A 15,077-nucleotide genomic window follows, 5' to 3' on the forward strand; every position below is an offset into this window, starting at 1 on the left:
AGTCAACACCGCAAATGACAAACTGGGACATGCTCTGTATCATGGTCATCATGGGGATGCTGGGTTAGAATGAGTCCTCCGTATCCTGTACCAGTAAGACACGACTAACTTGATTGGGGGGTCAGACACTGCTCATATGTGTCATCGTACCCTGAGATTGCTCATGATATCAATCACTGGTTGTCTGATCCAGACTGTCATCTGAAAACGTAGGGTCATTTTGAGAATAAATGTATATTGTTTTTTTGTTTGTTGTTTAACGCCACACTCAGTAATTTTCCAGCTGTATGATGACGGTCTGGAAATAATCGAGTCTAGACCAGACAATCCAGTTATTGACATGAGCATCGATCCACACAATTAGGATATGATGACGTGCATCAACCAAGTCAGCGAGTCTGACCACCCGATCCTGTTAGTCGCCTCTTATGACAAGCATAGTCGCCTTTTACGGCAAACATGGGTTGCTGAAGACCTATTCTACCCCGGATCTTCATTGGTCATATGTTTATACTACTCTACTTATGATAGGGAAACCTTCCCACTATACCCAAAATTGATTCTCAGAATATATATATCTGACGTATCCTTATCAAGAGTAGAGTAGTATTTGTCAATATTAATAAAAAGATAAATTTGCAAACAAAATTTACTTAGTTCCAGCGTCTGGGTTAAATTGAACTGTCTGGAATGTGAATCTCACAGATCTGGTTGTCTGGAGTTTGTTGTTTGTTGTTTGCGTTGTTGACTGCAGCTTACAGCTTCCGTTGTTTCAACATTATTTATCAGTCTTGTTCATCATGTTAAAGAAGCATGTAGTGTTTTTATGTAATCATCAAACTCAGGCCAATGTGAACAACATTACAAATTCTGAATATTAGAATGATTGAATAAGATGGAATGATAAATATGATTCAGTGTTGGAAATCAAGTTGGAATGCCACGGAGCCCTTTTCATTACCCTAATGTGAACAAGTTAGGGACTGTCTCGCTTATGATGTACCAGTTACATCTCATCAAGCACCCCAGATTCCCTCTCCAGGGATTTATCTGAACCTGCTCTTAGGCAGATATTCGGACCCAACTCTCCTGCAAATGACAGTGAAGATATCCAATTTTTGTTAAAAATGTCCCAATACATGTACATCACAATTTTCAAAAATAAGAACAACAATTTTGAACAATATCAAGATTTTTTTCAAAAAATTCAAAAGTTGCCTGCTAAGGGTACTACTTTGTTTGGGATCCTTGATAAGTCACTTCCCATTAATTTCTAACACTGTAATTTTTATGATGTGAAGACTCAAATGTTTTAATTTTCCAAACATCAGATCCTATAACTGAATGGTATTATAGAAAGGATTCAGCTTGAATGTGTGTGGTCTATTTGTTATTTCTATTGTCCACCTATTGGCGGAGTGTTGCACTAGGAGCAGACAACTCTTTCCTGCAGTGTGTGCCTGTCTTTCTGCCCTCTAGTGAGTGACGTGTGCACCAGGGGTAGACAACCCTGTCTGTTCTCTGCCAGATATGTTTGATATATTTGGTGGTGAAATTGAAGCCACCAAGTATCAAACATGTCAAGGCAGAGGCAGGTATTTGCATCACCGTGGCAACGCTGCACCATCACCATAGCAACAGCTTCACCAACCATATTGTTTAGATGAACAGCCAATAGACTGCTTCCCACACCTTTGTTTCAGTTTAAGTATATCCTCCTTACTTCCATTCTAGATCAAAGCTTGTCTTATCTCAAGTGTAACAGGCTCAGCTGAGATTCTTGTTAAATGTCAACTGCGACGGGCTGGCTAAAAAGATTGATAATCAGAATTATCGTCGATGGGAATAAATTTTAATGATTATCGATATGAAATTGTACTCATCGATAAAAATTCACATTAACTAATGTGATTAGATAAAGTGTAGATTTACCGAAACAGTGAATAATTTCAATTCTCAAAGACAGAAAGTAGCTGTTCTTGTTATATCTCAGATGTCAACAAAGTGATCTATGCATAAATGTATCACTGTTCACCAATGGCGTGAAATCTGTTTTGATTTTTATTCAGGACTTTCTTAGATATTTCCTTAATGTTCCTTCTCTGATATTCTTTGAAAATTGATCAATATTTAGTTAGCGATTGTCGATTATCGATCTCTATGATCTGTATAAATAGCCAGCCCTAACAACAACACAATTTTGTTTGTTTATTATCAATGATGTTTTTTGTAATGTTTTTGATGGAGTTGGGTGATCCAATTAACTAGAAACTATTTGTAATAAACTCCATGTCACATGCAATGCCTGCTTGTTACCAAAATACTTGTGAATGTTTCTGTAAACAAACATTTTATACCTGTAGCTTTGTATTTGTAACTGAAATTAAATCTCATACACTGATTAGTTTAAAACTGACATGATATCAATGAAATTATGTCCCAATGTGTTCTGTATTGTAATTAACATGCTACAATCTGTATGTGTGGCTTGCTTTCACCTATGGCTGTTGACTACGACAGACTGATTGCCATGTTGTATGATTTGGAATTGCGTCTGAGAGGCGTAGGCATGGTATTCTTCAGTTTCAGATGTGTGTAACCTTGCTTTCACAGTGAACCTATTTCTAACAGTATCTCATATTTAAATTGTAGCAAGCAGATGAGAATCTCAACTTTGAGCAACAGATTCTTACTGCAGCCCAAGCCATCGCCGCGGCAACAGCAGCCTTAGTTAAATCTGCATCTGCTGCTCAAAGGGAGCTGGTAGCACAGGGCAAGGTAACAAAGGGGGATAACTCTCAACTTCATAAAGACTCCTCTGTCAGTTGGCTGGTTCATTTCATTGTCATACATTGATGTAGTAGATTTGTGCCCTGTCTATGTGCCTTGTACATATCTCAGGAATAACTTTGATCAATTGTGCAGCATTGAAGCATGTCTGTGAGTGGATTATTTCCTGATTTTCTAGCTGTGTCTATGGTGGAAAGGTAATCTCCCATCGGAGTGCAGTGATGTGAGGCCCATGTTGAGTTAAGCAGGTATTACGTAGGAAGATTTGAAATATCAGATCTAGTTGTGTTAGGATGTCATTCCTCTAACAGATCTCATTGTAAAGGAGAGGGACTATCTTCATGGGTTGATCTTCTGCCCACAACAAGACAGAGGTATATAGTCTTGATGGAAGTAGGCGGATCATTTTGTAATGGCTTCTATCAAATGTGATAGGACTGGCCAATAATCTCCACTTCCAACCTCGTTGACCAATCAGAAAATCCGAAGTTCTATAAAGTACGCCATTTTGTCCGACAACAAACTTGTTAATTTTTTTCAAAATGGTTGATGTTTGTCTGGTGAAGCTTCAGTTAAATGCTGACTTTTGATGTATTTCCCATCTTGTGTAGATATAGAATAAGAAAAAATGAAATATGGAAGAAAAATGAACCTACAGGTTTTCATGTATCTAGACATACACAATGTGGGCCAAACACATTTACATGGTCAAGTAAGGTGTGTAAAATGTCGATAACGTTTGAAGTGATCAGGTATGTATATGTGTATACAGATAAATAACACAGATGATGAAGTCTCTTTGATGGCTGTATGTGTGTTGGGTGTGTGGTAACTGTAGCGATAGTTTAACTGTCCTGAGCTGTGTCCCCCTCTGACTTGTGCTGTGTGTCTGCAGGTGGGATCTACTTTCCACCGCCATGCTGTATGTGTGTTGGGTGTGTGGTAACTGTAGCGATAGTTGAACTGTCCTGAGCTGTGTCCCCCTCTGACTCGTGCTGTGTGTCTGCAGGTGGGATCTACTTTCCACCGCCATGCTGTATGTGTGTTGGGTGTGTGTTAACTGTAGCGATAGTTGAACTGTCCTGAGCTGTGTCCCCCTCTGACTCGTGCTGTGTGTCTGCAGGTGGGATCAACCTTCCACTGTCATGCTGTATGTGTGTTGGGTGTGTGGTAACTGTAGCGATAGTTTAACTGTCCTGAGCTGTGTCCCCCTCTGACTCGTGCTGTGTGTCTGCAGGTGGGATCAACCTTCCACCGCCATGCTGTATGTGTGTTGGGTGTGTGGTAACTGTAGCGATAGTTGAACTGTCCTGAGCTGTGTCCCCCTCTGACTCGTGCTGTGTGTCTGCAGGTGGGATCAACCTTCCACCGCCATGCTATGGACGAGGATGGACAGTGGTCCGAGGGCCTCATCTCCGCGGTAAGTTCCCGAGAGAAATCCAGGCATTGGATAAGGAAGAAGACCATTGTCTTTCTATTACTGACACCCCTACTCCAACCTTATAAGTGAAATGATTATAAGTCAGTAATCACCATTTACAATCCGGATGCTTTGTTGGTATCCTAGATTTATCTCTGAATAGCCTCACCTTCTCAAAAAACTACAACTGAGGTTACCCAATTTTCTTTGGTTTTCAACTCTTCTTTGCAATGGTCATTATATTTTGTTCTTAAAAAATAAATATAATCATCATGAAGTAATTAAAATAGACCTAAAGAAAATTTATGAAGTTGAACTGCCAGATGATCTATCTAGTATTTTAGAATAGTTCTTGTTGGGGGCAAATTTGGAGGAGAATGTTATTTTGTCTTGAATTGAAAAAAATATTAAAAAGCCCATTTTTCCTTTAAGCTTTGCATTCCATGCAGGAAGGTGGTACTATGTTTAAAGCCTTGATGGTCTCTCTTGATTCCAGGCTCGGATGGTTGCAGCCGCCACTCACAGTCTGTGTGAGGCGGCCAATGCCATGGTTCAAGGTCACGCCAGCGAGGAGAAGCTGATCGCATCAGCCAAGGAGGTCGCAGGGTCAACAGCCCAGCTTCTCATGGCCTGCAAGGTGAAGGCCGACCCAGGCTCGGTGGCCATGCAGAGGCTGCAGGTACGTTTCATCAGTCTTAGACATGGAGGACTTACCCTGGTCCTTCCTACCTCCTGCTTGCAGATAGCGGGATTTGATGTGGTCCCTGAACTGGGGGCAGGAAGGTCCTCGGGGTCCCTATTGTTAGAAGACATGGTTAATGATGATTAGGTTATAGGGTGACTTGGCTGACTGTGTGTCATATCATTATCACCATCTGTTAGCTTGGTTAAGACTCAGTTATTTACAGGCTTGAGTATTGCTGAGTTTAACATTACATCCAACTCATTGAGTATGACTGGGTTGTGCAGGGCAGTAAGTTGACCCTCAGCCAAGGACCCTTGTAATAGTTAGTCATGTAGAATCCCCTCATTTGGAAGGTTACATTGATGTGTTTGAGAGACAAGTGACATGGTTTTTTTCTCCAGTCTGCCGGCAATGCTGTGAAGAAGGCCACAGAGGCGCTGGTACGGGCAGCTCAGCAGGCCAAGGACTTCGTCGACGAGGGCACCAGCCTCACCGTCAACAAGAGGATGGTCGGCGGCATTGCACAGGTACGACACTGGCGGTTGTGTAAGGTCTTGCAAATGTTCCCCCTGTGGGTAAACCTGGCAGTCTTGGTAGAGCTGACTTAAATTGGTGGCCAGGCTCTGTGACTTGGCAGAAGATCAGACCCTCGGTCCAGACAGTAGTAAATGCAGGCTCTGTGACTTGGCCCAAGATCAGATCCTCCGTCCAGACATTAGTAAATGCAGTCTTTGTGACAGCTTGAATAGCCCAGACTGTCGCATTACTGTTTTACATTTACTCACCCACTCAAACAATATTTCACTGATGCAACTGATTGCTTCAGACTGCTAGGGGTCTTAAGCCATAAGTATTCTTTGTTGCAGGAAATCATGGCCCAGGAGGAGATCCTGCGGAAGGAGCGTGAGCTGACAGAGGCCCGCAGGAAGCTCGAGATCATCAGGAAGGAGAGATACAAGGACCGACCTCCAGAGGAATACGACTCCTCCTCCTCCTTCTAGACTAGCACCGAGTAGCACAGGCGGACTGACTGGAGCGAGTCCACGACAACATAGGGGGGGACAGTGTGCAGCATGCAGGGCAGACAACTCATGTCCACAGATGCTGGGATCTCTGGATTGATAAGACTCTTCATCTCCGGCAGTTGTCTTCTGTCTACACACTTTGTCTACTCTGCTTTGTTAGTGTAGGCTACAAATGGCAGGTGTGTGGTGCAAGCATAGCGTGATGTGAGTGACCAAGGGGCATTGTTGACTGTGTGGCTGTGTGCTCAGCTTCTAGACGCTTGCTTTAGACAGTGGACAGATGACACTTGGATGTAGTGACACAGGTCTCCACTTCAACCAAGGACTGACAGATGAGGTCAACAGTGACTGTATGTCTACCACAAGGCTGTCCTCGTGGAGTGTAGATGATCACTGTTTTGATACCAAAGGATATATACTATCTCAATATAACTGAAAGCAATTTGTTTCTACCAACTATCAAATACATTGTCTGATATGCTTTTCCTCAATAGAAAACAAAATACTGAATGTCAATTCTATAAAACTTGAACTTGATACTGTTGGTGATTGTTGATGATGAAGGTTCTCCCCGTCCTGGACCCAGCCTGTATAGGTTCTTGCATGTAACGCTCGATCTGTCCGCCTCACTGCCGCCCAGCAACAGGGAGGTCTTGAAGCAAGGAACAAATATGGGACAATTTTCACCATGCATTATCGGAAGATTGTCTCAAAGCCTTATTGAAGGTTGGGTTGGATTGTGGCTGCTTAGTGCTGGCTTGGTGATGTAGTGTGATAGTGTAGACTGTATATTTACATGCCGCTGCGATGTCGGCGGGGGAACTTGGACCGTATCTTGTAGTCAACTTTGCTTTGTTTTGTTGATGTATTTCACCAAGGTGCTAAACTAAACCACAACGGTTTATTCTGCCTGTCGAGTTGTCTCCCTTAGATGACGTGTACATAGACTGCAGCCATAGTGCTTTAAGTTACCAACTCATCCTCTCCGCAGACTCACACACGTCTGTGGATTTGGGGGCCAACATTGTCAGTTTCCCGATCAGTGTTGCATGCACGTGTTGGATAGACTGACGTTTCATTGAGTGAAATTATATTCTCAGTAAGATTAGTGTAATGTAATGTGATTAAATAAGTTGCTGCTGTCCCTATGTCAGTGTTAGAACTGATGTGATTCTCAACCTAACTGCAAGTCTTAAGGGAGGTTCTCAAGTCAAGCCAAACTTGCTAGGACCAGTTCAGTTTCTTTCTTTTGTATAAACAATGTAAAAAAATAGGGAAAATATGTTATATTTAAAATACGCCTTTTTTGACTTTCTTATCCAGACTTTTTTATATGTTAAATAACTAAATGTCCAACAAAGGTGACAGATGCCTCTTTTTGTCGTGGAACATTGAACAAGAAAACAATTTTCCTGACTTTTCATAGGATTTATGTATTAAATGCGACTAAAATTGACTAAAGCGACCATTTAGAGCAGAGTTGATTAGACTAGAGGGATGGCTTGTTTCTTAATACTGTCCTGCTATTGGTATAACATCCCATATCAACATGCAGGTGGTGAATACTGTGACTATATTCCACATGAGTCTGCCGTCAGTGGATTACGATAGCCTTAGTGGAGCTGGTCCACTGTGTACCTTGTGGTATAATGTCCATATCAACACACAGGTGGTGAATACTGTGACAATATTCCACATGAGTCTGCCATCAGTGGATTAAGTAACGATAGCCTTAGTGGAGCTGGTCCACTGTGTACCTTGTGGTATAATGTCCATATCAACACACAGGTGGTGAATACTGTGACAATATACCACCTGAGTCTGCCATCAGTGGTCCACTATGTAGCTTGTGATATTTATTTGACAAGTAAATGTAAACCCTGGTAGAGGTTGAGAGTGTGCTTTGGTTTTGCTTCCTATTTACAGTACTTCCTTGATACCCCCTGTAGGATGTGACAGAACCCGAACACAGTATAGGGGCCACGTTAGTGTACATCTCAGTCCACCATAGCGGACATGTAATCACTTTGTCAAAAGCATAATACATAGATCTGATCAGCTAATCCACATTGCTGTCTTCCATTTAACACATCCTGGATGTCATCCTGTTTAACTGGGGTAGTGCATGGTAGGAAAACTATTCCCCCTCTATGGGTTTCTTTTTTCTAGCTTTCTATGCCATTTTATTTATAAAATATTCTTTTCACAATTTCGAGATATTTTATGAATTTTCGTTTCACAATATGGTATGGTGACAAATGATGTTGAAAAAATATTATTTAGAATAATTTACAGATACTAAAGTGTATGTAGTCAGTTTGTAAAGGGAGGTAACTGTTGCATGACAAGGGGAGATAACCCTGGTTTTATCAGCTACATGCATATTATACATATCCCAGTATTTCCCCTGTAGGGGTATTGTATATTACTTTATTCTGTTCTATTTGTGTTATTGTGTACACCTCTATACAGACCTCCCACATCATGTCTCAGCCTCCACCTTCACTGGAACAGCAGGCTTGATACACAACCCACCATTACATGGAGCAGGATAATAGCAGCAAATACTTTCCAAACAAATATTGCCAATATTATCAGAGATAAAAAATGTGTTTCTTAAATGTTCAGACTTTGAGAAAACCTTTTTCATTGAGTCGTCTTTCCAAAATTTATGATAATTCATTACATTCAAAGTTTGCTTATAACACTGAAAATATTAGAAGTCCATTGATGTGTCTTACCCCCTGGCCACACAGGGTTGCGTAATTGCTGCTACAGCCTTGTTGTAGCCTGTAGTTCTGTCACCCCAGTGAAGGTGTTAGTGAGATACGAGTGTTATGATACAGCTTATAGCATTATTGTGTATATTTCCCTGTATGTTTGTATATGCCTTTATATACATACACTGCACAGGCGCAGTTATCATAAACATGTTTATGGCGAATGTATATTTCATAATTCATAATAATAAATGTCATATCATCTATCAAGAGAGTTGTGTTTTGTTTGACATGTTAAAGAGGGACACAGATGACCTTGTGGCCTCTGATGCTGTAATTTGCTGTGAAGAGTAGAATCCCAGGAGACTCCTGTAGGTGGTGTTGGAGGTGGCCACTATAGGTGTTAAGGTTCACTGTGGAGACTCCTGTAGGTGGTGTTGGAGGTGGCCACTATAGGTGTTAAAGTTCACTGTGGAGACTCCTGTAGGTGGTGTTGGAGGTAGCCACTATAGGTGTTAAGGTTCACTGCGGAGACTCCTGTAGGTGGTGTTGGAGGTGGCCACTATAGGTGTTAAAGTTCACTGTGGAGACTCCTGTAGGTGGTGTTGGAGGTGGCCACTATAGATGTTAAAGTTCACTGTGGAGACTCCTGTAGGTGGTGTTGGAGGTAGCCACTATAGGTGTTAAGGTTCACTGTGGAGACTCCTGTAGGTGGTGTTGGAGGTGGCCACTATAGGTGTTAAGGTTCACAGCGGAGACTCCTGTAGGTGGTGTTGGAGGTGGCCACTATAGGTGTTGTGGTGGTATACGGAAAGAAAAGTTGGAACGCATGAATGGATGAATGAATGAATGATTGTCATCTGCTTTGTTTTTTATCATCAAATTTTATTTCTCCGGACAAGGTTATGATCAATTTTAGAAACTTTGACCCAAAATTACCTAGAAGTTTAAATGACAACTTTTCATGCCATGTAACTTTGGTGACGTTTCTTTTCCGGTTCAGTACATAATGTAAAAAGTGGAAACCAAACAATGAACTTGGAACTGAACTAATCAATTAGGTTATTGTGGATGTGAATGTGGTGAAATTATATTAATCAAAACATTGTTTAGATGAAAAAACACAGATATATTTGATATCCGTCAGTACAGCTCTTAACACTCGTTTTCCCCTCAAAGCTACAGGAGGTAGATCTATCCCTAGCCATGTTCCATTTAGCACTAATCTCCAAAGTGTTGCTGTCCGTATAACTCTGTAGAGATTGTTTACACAATGTTCACTGTATCTTCCACCTTCCTCAACTATCCGTCAATCAGATCTTCAGACTTTGTATGATCAGCTCCTGAAGCCCTGTATCATCATGGGTGATTTAACCAGTCAAAATCCCCTATGGGAGAGTACTGATACAAATGATAAGGGAAAAGTCGTTGAAGAGTTTATCTCAAACAATGATTTATGCATCTTCAATGATGGATCAAATGCGTATCTGCATCCTGCCACTTGCACATACTCTGCCTTTGATCTTTCACTAACAGATTCAAATATCTTAACGAGTTTGAATGGTCGGTCCATGATGACCTTTGTGGAAGTGACAATTTTCGCAAAATGCTTACAACCATCAATCCCTCTGACGAACCACCTTCAATAATGTGTGAATGCACAAAGGCAAATCGGTCTTTATTCAAAGCACTACGTACAGGAAAACCTACTGATCCTATACAACTATTTTCACATCAATTTAAAGCAATTGGTGACGGAAGCATTCCTAACACCTCTGCAAACCCTAATATGCACAAACCATAGTTTAATAATGGTTGTAAACAAGCTAGAAAAAATAGGAAGAAAGCCGGGAAATATTTCCGCTCACATCCTACCACGCACAACCTGAATGATGTTAAAATCACAAGCGCCAAGGCCAGCATACCTTAAAAGAAACTAAACGTCAATCCTGGAGGAACTACGTATCTAAAATCAATTCACGCACACCCATGTCCAATGTGTCATAGTAATCTGTCCCATCGCCATCCAATATCATTAACTTGCTGTGTTTGTAAAACCATGGAGCACATGGTCAACAATCGATTAGTCTACATAACGCCGCACATAGCAATATACCAGCTACATGACGGCGGTCTGTAAATAATCGAGTCTGGACCAGACAATCCAGTGATTAATATCATGAGCATCGATCGACGTAATTGGGATCGACGATATGTATTAACCAAGTCCGCGAGCGTGACCACCCGATCCCGTTAGTCGTCTTTTACGACAAGCATAGACGCCTATGGCAAGCATGGGTTGCTTAAGACCTATTCTACCCCGGAATCTTTACGGGTCCAAGGGCGCTGATGTTTAATCCAGGACAAAAGAACATTGTTGTTTCTCACGAAGAATATATCAGTAGTCAGGGTCATTTATCTTGTCGTGCAATCATAATCTGTGAAGATCGACCAAGAGTGTCCTTGCCTATGAACAAAATTGCAGCAACACCAGCTTATCTAATAATGACCGACCCTTAACACTTCCATCGATATAAAACGTGATCTGCACAACTGTTGATTTTAGATATATTTTAAAAAACAATATAAGGCATGATCTTGTGGTTTGGTTCTTCAAACAAAGCTGTTTATATAAATTAGAAGTAAACAAAGAGGGACACTCATTCACAATGGGACACCATTTTATGCAGTCTGAAGTCAATGTTCTATTCAGGTAATGGTTACCCACAATGATGATCGTGATACCAGACATAAACTCGTCAAGCTGCACATTATTTATCCAATAAACAAGTCATCCTTCAAACATACCCTGTGTTGACCCGGGGTCCATAAACGGGGACATAAACTCGTTAAGTTGCACATCAATGATTCAATTAACAAGTCATCCTTCAAACATACTCTGTGGTGACCCGGGGTCTATAAACGGGGGACATAAACTCGTCAAGCTGCGCATAAATTATTCCGTGTCATCCTTCAACCACACCCTGTGGGTAGCCGTGTAGAATGTGTCGTCAGCACCTCTTTGCTGGTCGTAAAAAGTGACCGAATTCGGCAACCTGTTTGCCGTAAGTTGCGCCCCTGTGTCTGTGGAGGACGGGATGTGGTGGTTTCAGGAATAGCGTTCCTTTGTCCAACACACCACTTTGACCCTGGACGGTTGGTAGTATAGGCCCAGTTCTATCAATCGTCTGGTCACGCCATGCCCTGTGCAATATATTTCACTTGCACAATTTTGATCTATATATCTTAATCTATATTATTATATCAAGTTACATCATTGCACTTTACATGTTGAAAAAGAAAACAATAAATGTTTAATTTTCATAGAAGGCGGTGGCTCAATGGCCAGTCTGGTGGATTAATTACTTTTCAATTAATTCTTCTGCTTAAGTATACTATCTCAGTATCCTTGGTGCTGTTTGAGATTCGCTGGTGTAAAGCATCGTCTTAATGACACGCCGTGGTGGGTTTGGGAGCTGGGGTGATGAACCATATACACAATCAACACGGCACAGCCCCCCAAAAACAAAACGTGCGTTAGACGATTTCTCAGATGAGGAAAATGCTGCTTTAACGAATCGGTCTGGAGTAGAACATTCCACGGCTGATATCCACACCTTTGACACTCAATCCTTTTGCCATTTCCAGTGCACTTTTTGACATTGCTGGAGACGTGCACGATTTAAAAAAACTTCAATCGGGATTGCTGTTGGCTGAAAGCAAAAATAAAAAACAGTCTACAACCTTACAAGCTGCCATTCCTTAGGTTTCTACTGCTGTTCTAATTTCACCACTCTAAATTCCATGATATGACAGAAATCTAATTTTCCGATGAATTGAAAGATATGAGAGTTACACATGTCAAACGTTTCACATACAAAAGCGAAGATGCAATCTTCAATTCAATGATATTTTCCAAACCAAAAACCCACTTCGGTGTTACAAATGCCAGCAGCTTGGACACAGTGCTCAATCACTGGACGCGCAATGTGGGGAACATGACCAGGTGTTTCTCATCTGATTATATTGTTAATAATTGGTTGATTTGTTTCAGATTTCTTTAGTTTAGTTAAGGTTAGCTGTACCTCTGTCTTCACCATGTCATGGGGGAGAAGACAAAAGCCTAAAAGGAAAGCTAATATCTAAATCAATATTAGCAGCTGTAATATAGAGTTTAATCCGAATGCCTACTGTTGGAACCAGCTTAGGCTAACTGTGAAACAGTTTCTTCCAATATATTTCACGTTTTGGAATGACCTGGTGAGTGTGTATTTCTGTATCAGTTCTGTTGACTTGCGGTGACACAATGATAGATGACACAGTTTGGAATTCTATGCCTCAAAAGGCTGCGAGAGCTGGATTAACTCGTATTAGCAGCAACACTTCCCTTTCAAAAATCATATCATACTCGCAGTACAAGAAAAGATCCAGAGATGACGGTAACTGAGCAAGAGAGTGAGTTGGGTTTAACGCCCCTTTGAACAGCATTCCAGTTTTACCACACTCTAATGTGTAAGGGAAAGCCGGAAGTGATGCAGTTCTCAAACATGTATGGGTATGGTGTTGACAAACCTAGAAATATATTCAAGGCCAACCGGGATTCGAACCCAAGGTGGTGTGGCCAAGGGACGCATAGCTAACTGCGGCTCTCAAACGTTTGGGCCAACCGAACCCTCGAACACCACCACCCTTCCCACACACACATTCCGAGTTGTATATTAGATAAGTGACACATGGGTACCTGTATACCTCACTTATACCTGTTGATTGGGATACATGGACATTCATCTACAGGCCGTATTGATCTAAATAAAAACAAATCTTTCAACATATGTTAAAATGATAAGCGTTTATTTGAAAACTAAAGCCCGATTTACAGGATTATTTCACTATCGTAAATACTAGTAGATTGTTATTGAAGAATGCAGGTTACCTACCACTTGCAGTCAATTGTGCAAATTTAAAACAATCAAATCACTTTAAAACTATCAACATCAAGCCGGCAAAAGATGTATCTCTTCATGTAAAATCAACCTAATTAAAATCAGACTTTAAACGCTAATTTGATACGACTGTCTATCCAGATCTCACAAACCCTCCAACTTGTCATCATTTAAGGTGAAATTTCGTATGAGCTTAGTGTGTAGGTTACTGAATTTTCGGTACTAGTGATCGAAGCATTCGGAGTAGCCTACTTGATTTCTTATTCGCGAATAGAAATGAAAATAGAGAGAACAATAATTTACACCCAGGAGGTTTCACTATTAGGAGAACTTTTGAGTTTTGTGTGGTGTCTTTTGTGTTCAGACCAAACTATTCCAGTTGTGGACAGAGATTTGGACTGACAACATATATAAGAATGTAGTGAAGCTGAATCATTATAGAAAGCTGACATCTAGCTCAAAAACAAACACATCCATCATTTTCACTGAATCGTCGAAGTTGACTCTTGGTTTAGATCAGAGGGTTTGTCAGATCTTGACAGTGACAACATTTGATCGGCGTTAATGATCAATACTGAGATTGATTATGTAATGATTAACCATGGTCAGTGCTGTCAGGACTGCAGCAGTAACAACCGCAGCACCATTTGTCCCAGTTGTAAAGACACCTACTCCACCACTCTGACAGGATGGGGTGCCACAAAACTGAGGCGGACATTTGTTGAACCAAGTACACTGTGACGGGTTTTTCTTGTAGCAGCAGTCGATTGGGCAGTTGTCGGTAGTTTCTCCTGCATTACATATTCCGTTGTAACAGGTGTCCGGCATCCTTGAGGCATCTGATGCGAAGTTTAATCCATTTGCTCTGTATCGTTTTTCACAGTAGTCTGTGAAACACCGAGTGAACAACCAACATGTTCCTTTTATATTAGCCCATTGCCAAGGGTTGCATTTGATGGCCACCTCGTTCTGTCCGGTACAATCCCCACAAGGATAGGGATCGTGTTGATTTCCATTCCCGTTATCAACTCCGCCAGACTTACAGTACTGTGCAGTAGACGCTCGGTGATAGGTTTCCCCATCGCAAGATGGCTTAGGACCTTCATCTAAGTTGTTGCAACAGGTATAAAAATGGACTCGTTATTCTCCACCCCTCCAGAAGTTAGAGCACTTGCCTTGTGGTGGATGATCTCCCGGCATTCTCTTGACACGGATGTGCCCAGGAGCTGCATCAACACTAGGCAGTGCTATCATTAATACAATCACCAGGATGCCCATTTCGCCTGTGTCTGCTCAACTGTTTTCCTTATAATCTGAAACATGCACGGCAAACATTAATAATTGTAGCATTACCACTACATACATTAGAGCTATAGCAAAAGTGTGCGTAAGGTATAACTGTGTGTTTGAGTGTGTGAAAGATATAGGGGCACATCCCATTTCAGATTTTATCGACTAACCAATTAAGACAACTGAAAAGAATTTGGAGTGAGT

General features: G+C 41.3%; 1 protein-coding gene and 1 pseudogene across 1 annotated transcript in view; one reads left to right on the forward strand and one right to left on the reverse strand.

The window, feature by feature from the left end:
- The window catches only part of LOC139460973 (talin-1-like), a 161,210-nt gene extending 152,317 nt beyond the window's left edge, over window positions 1-8,893 (forward strand). Inside the window, exons 58-62 of the mRNA XM_071242435.1 lie at window positions 2,653-2,778; window positions 4,142-4,210; window positions 4,707-4,889; window positions 5,297-5,422; window positions 5,762-8,893. Coding sequence (XP_071098536.1) covers window positions 2,653-2,778; window positions 4,142-4,210; window positions 4,707-4,889; window positions 5,297-5,422; window positions 5,762-5,896 — 639 coding nt within the window. The 3' untranslated portion in view covers window positions 5,897-8,893. The remainder of the gene's footprint in view (window positions 1-2,652; window positions 2,779-4,141; window positions 4,211-4,706; window positions 4,890-5,296; window positions 5,423-5,761) is intronic.
- A 5,251-nt stretch (window positions 8,894-14,144) lies between these two features.
- Window positions 14,145-14,861, reverse strand: LOC139461348 (uncharacterized; annotated as a pseudogene).
- Window positions 14,862-15,077: the final 216 nt, after the last annotated feature.

The sequence above is a fragment of the Haliotis cracherodii genome, unplaced genomic scaffold, assembly GCF_022045235.1.
Source record: "Haliotis cracherodii isolate W230 unplaced genomic scaffold, xgHalCrac1.p SCAF_14, whole genome shotgun sequence".
NCBI lineage: Eukaryota > Metazoa > Mollusca > Gastropoda > Lepetellida > Haliotidae > Haliotis > Haliotis cracherodii.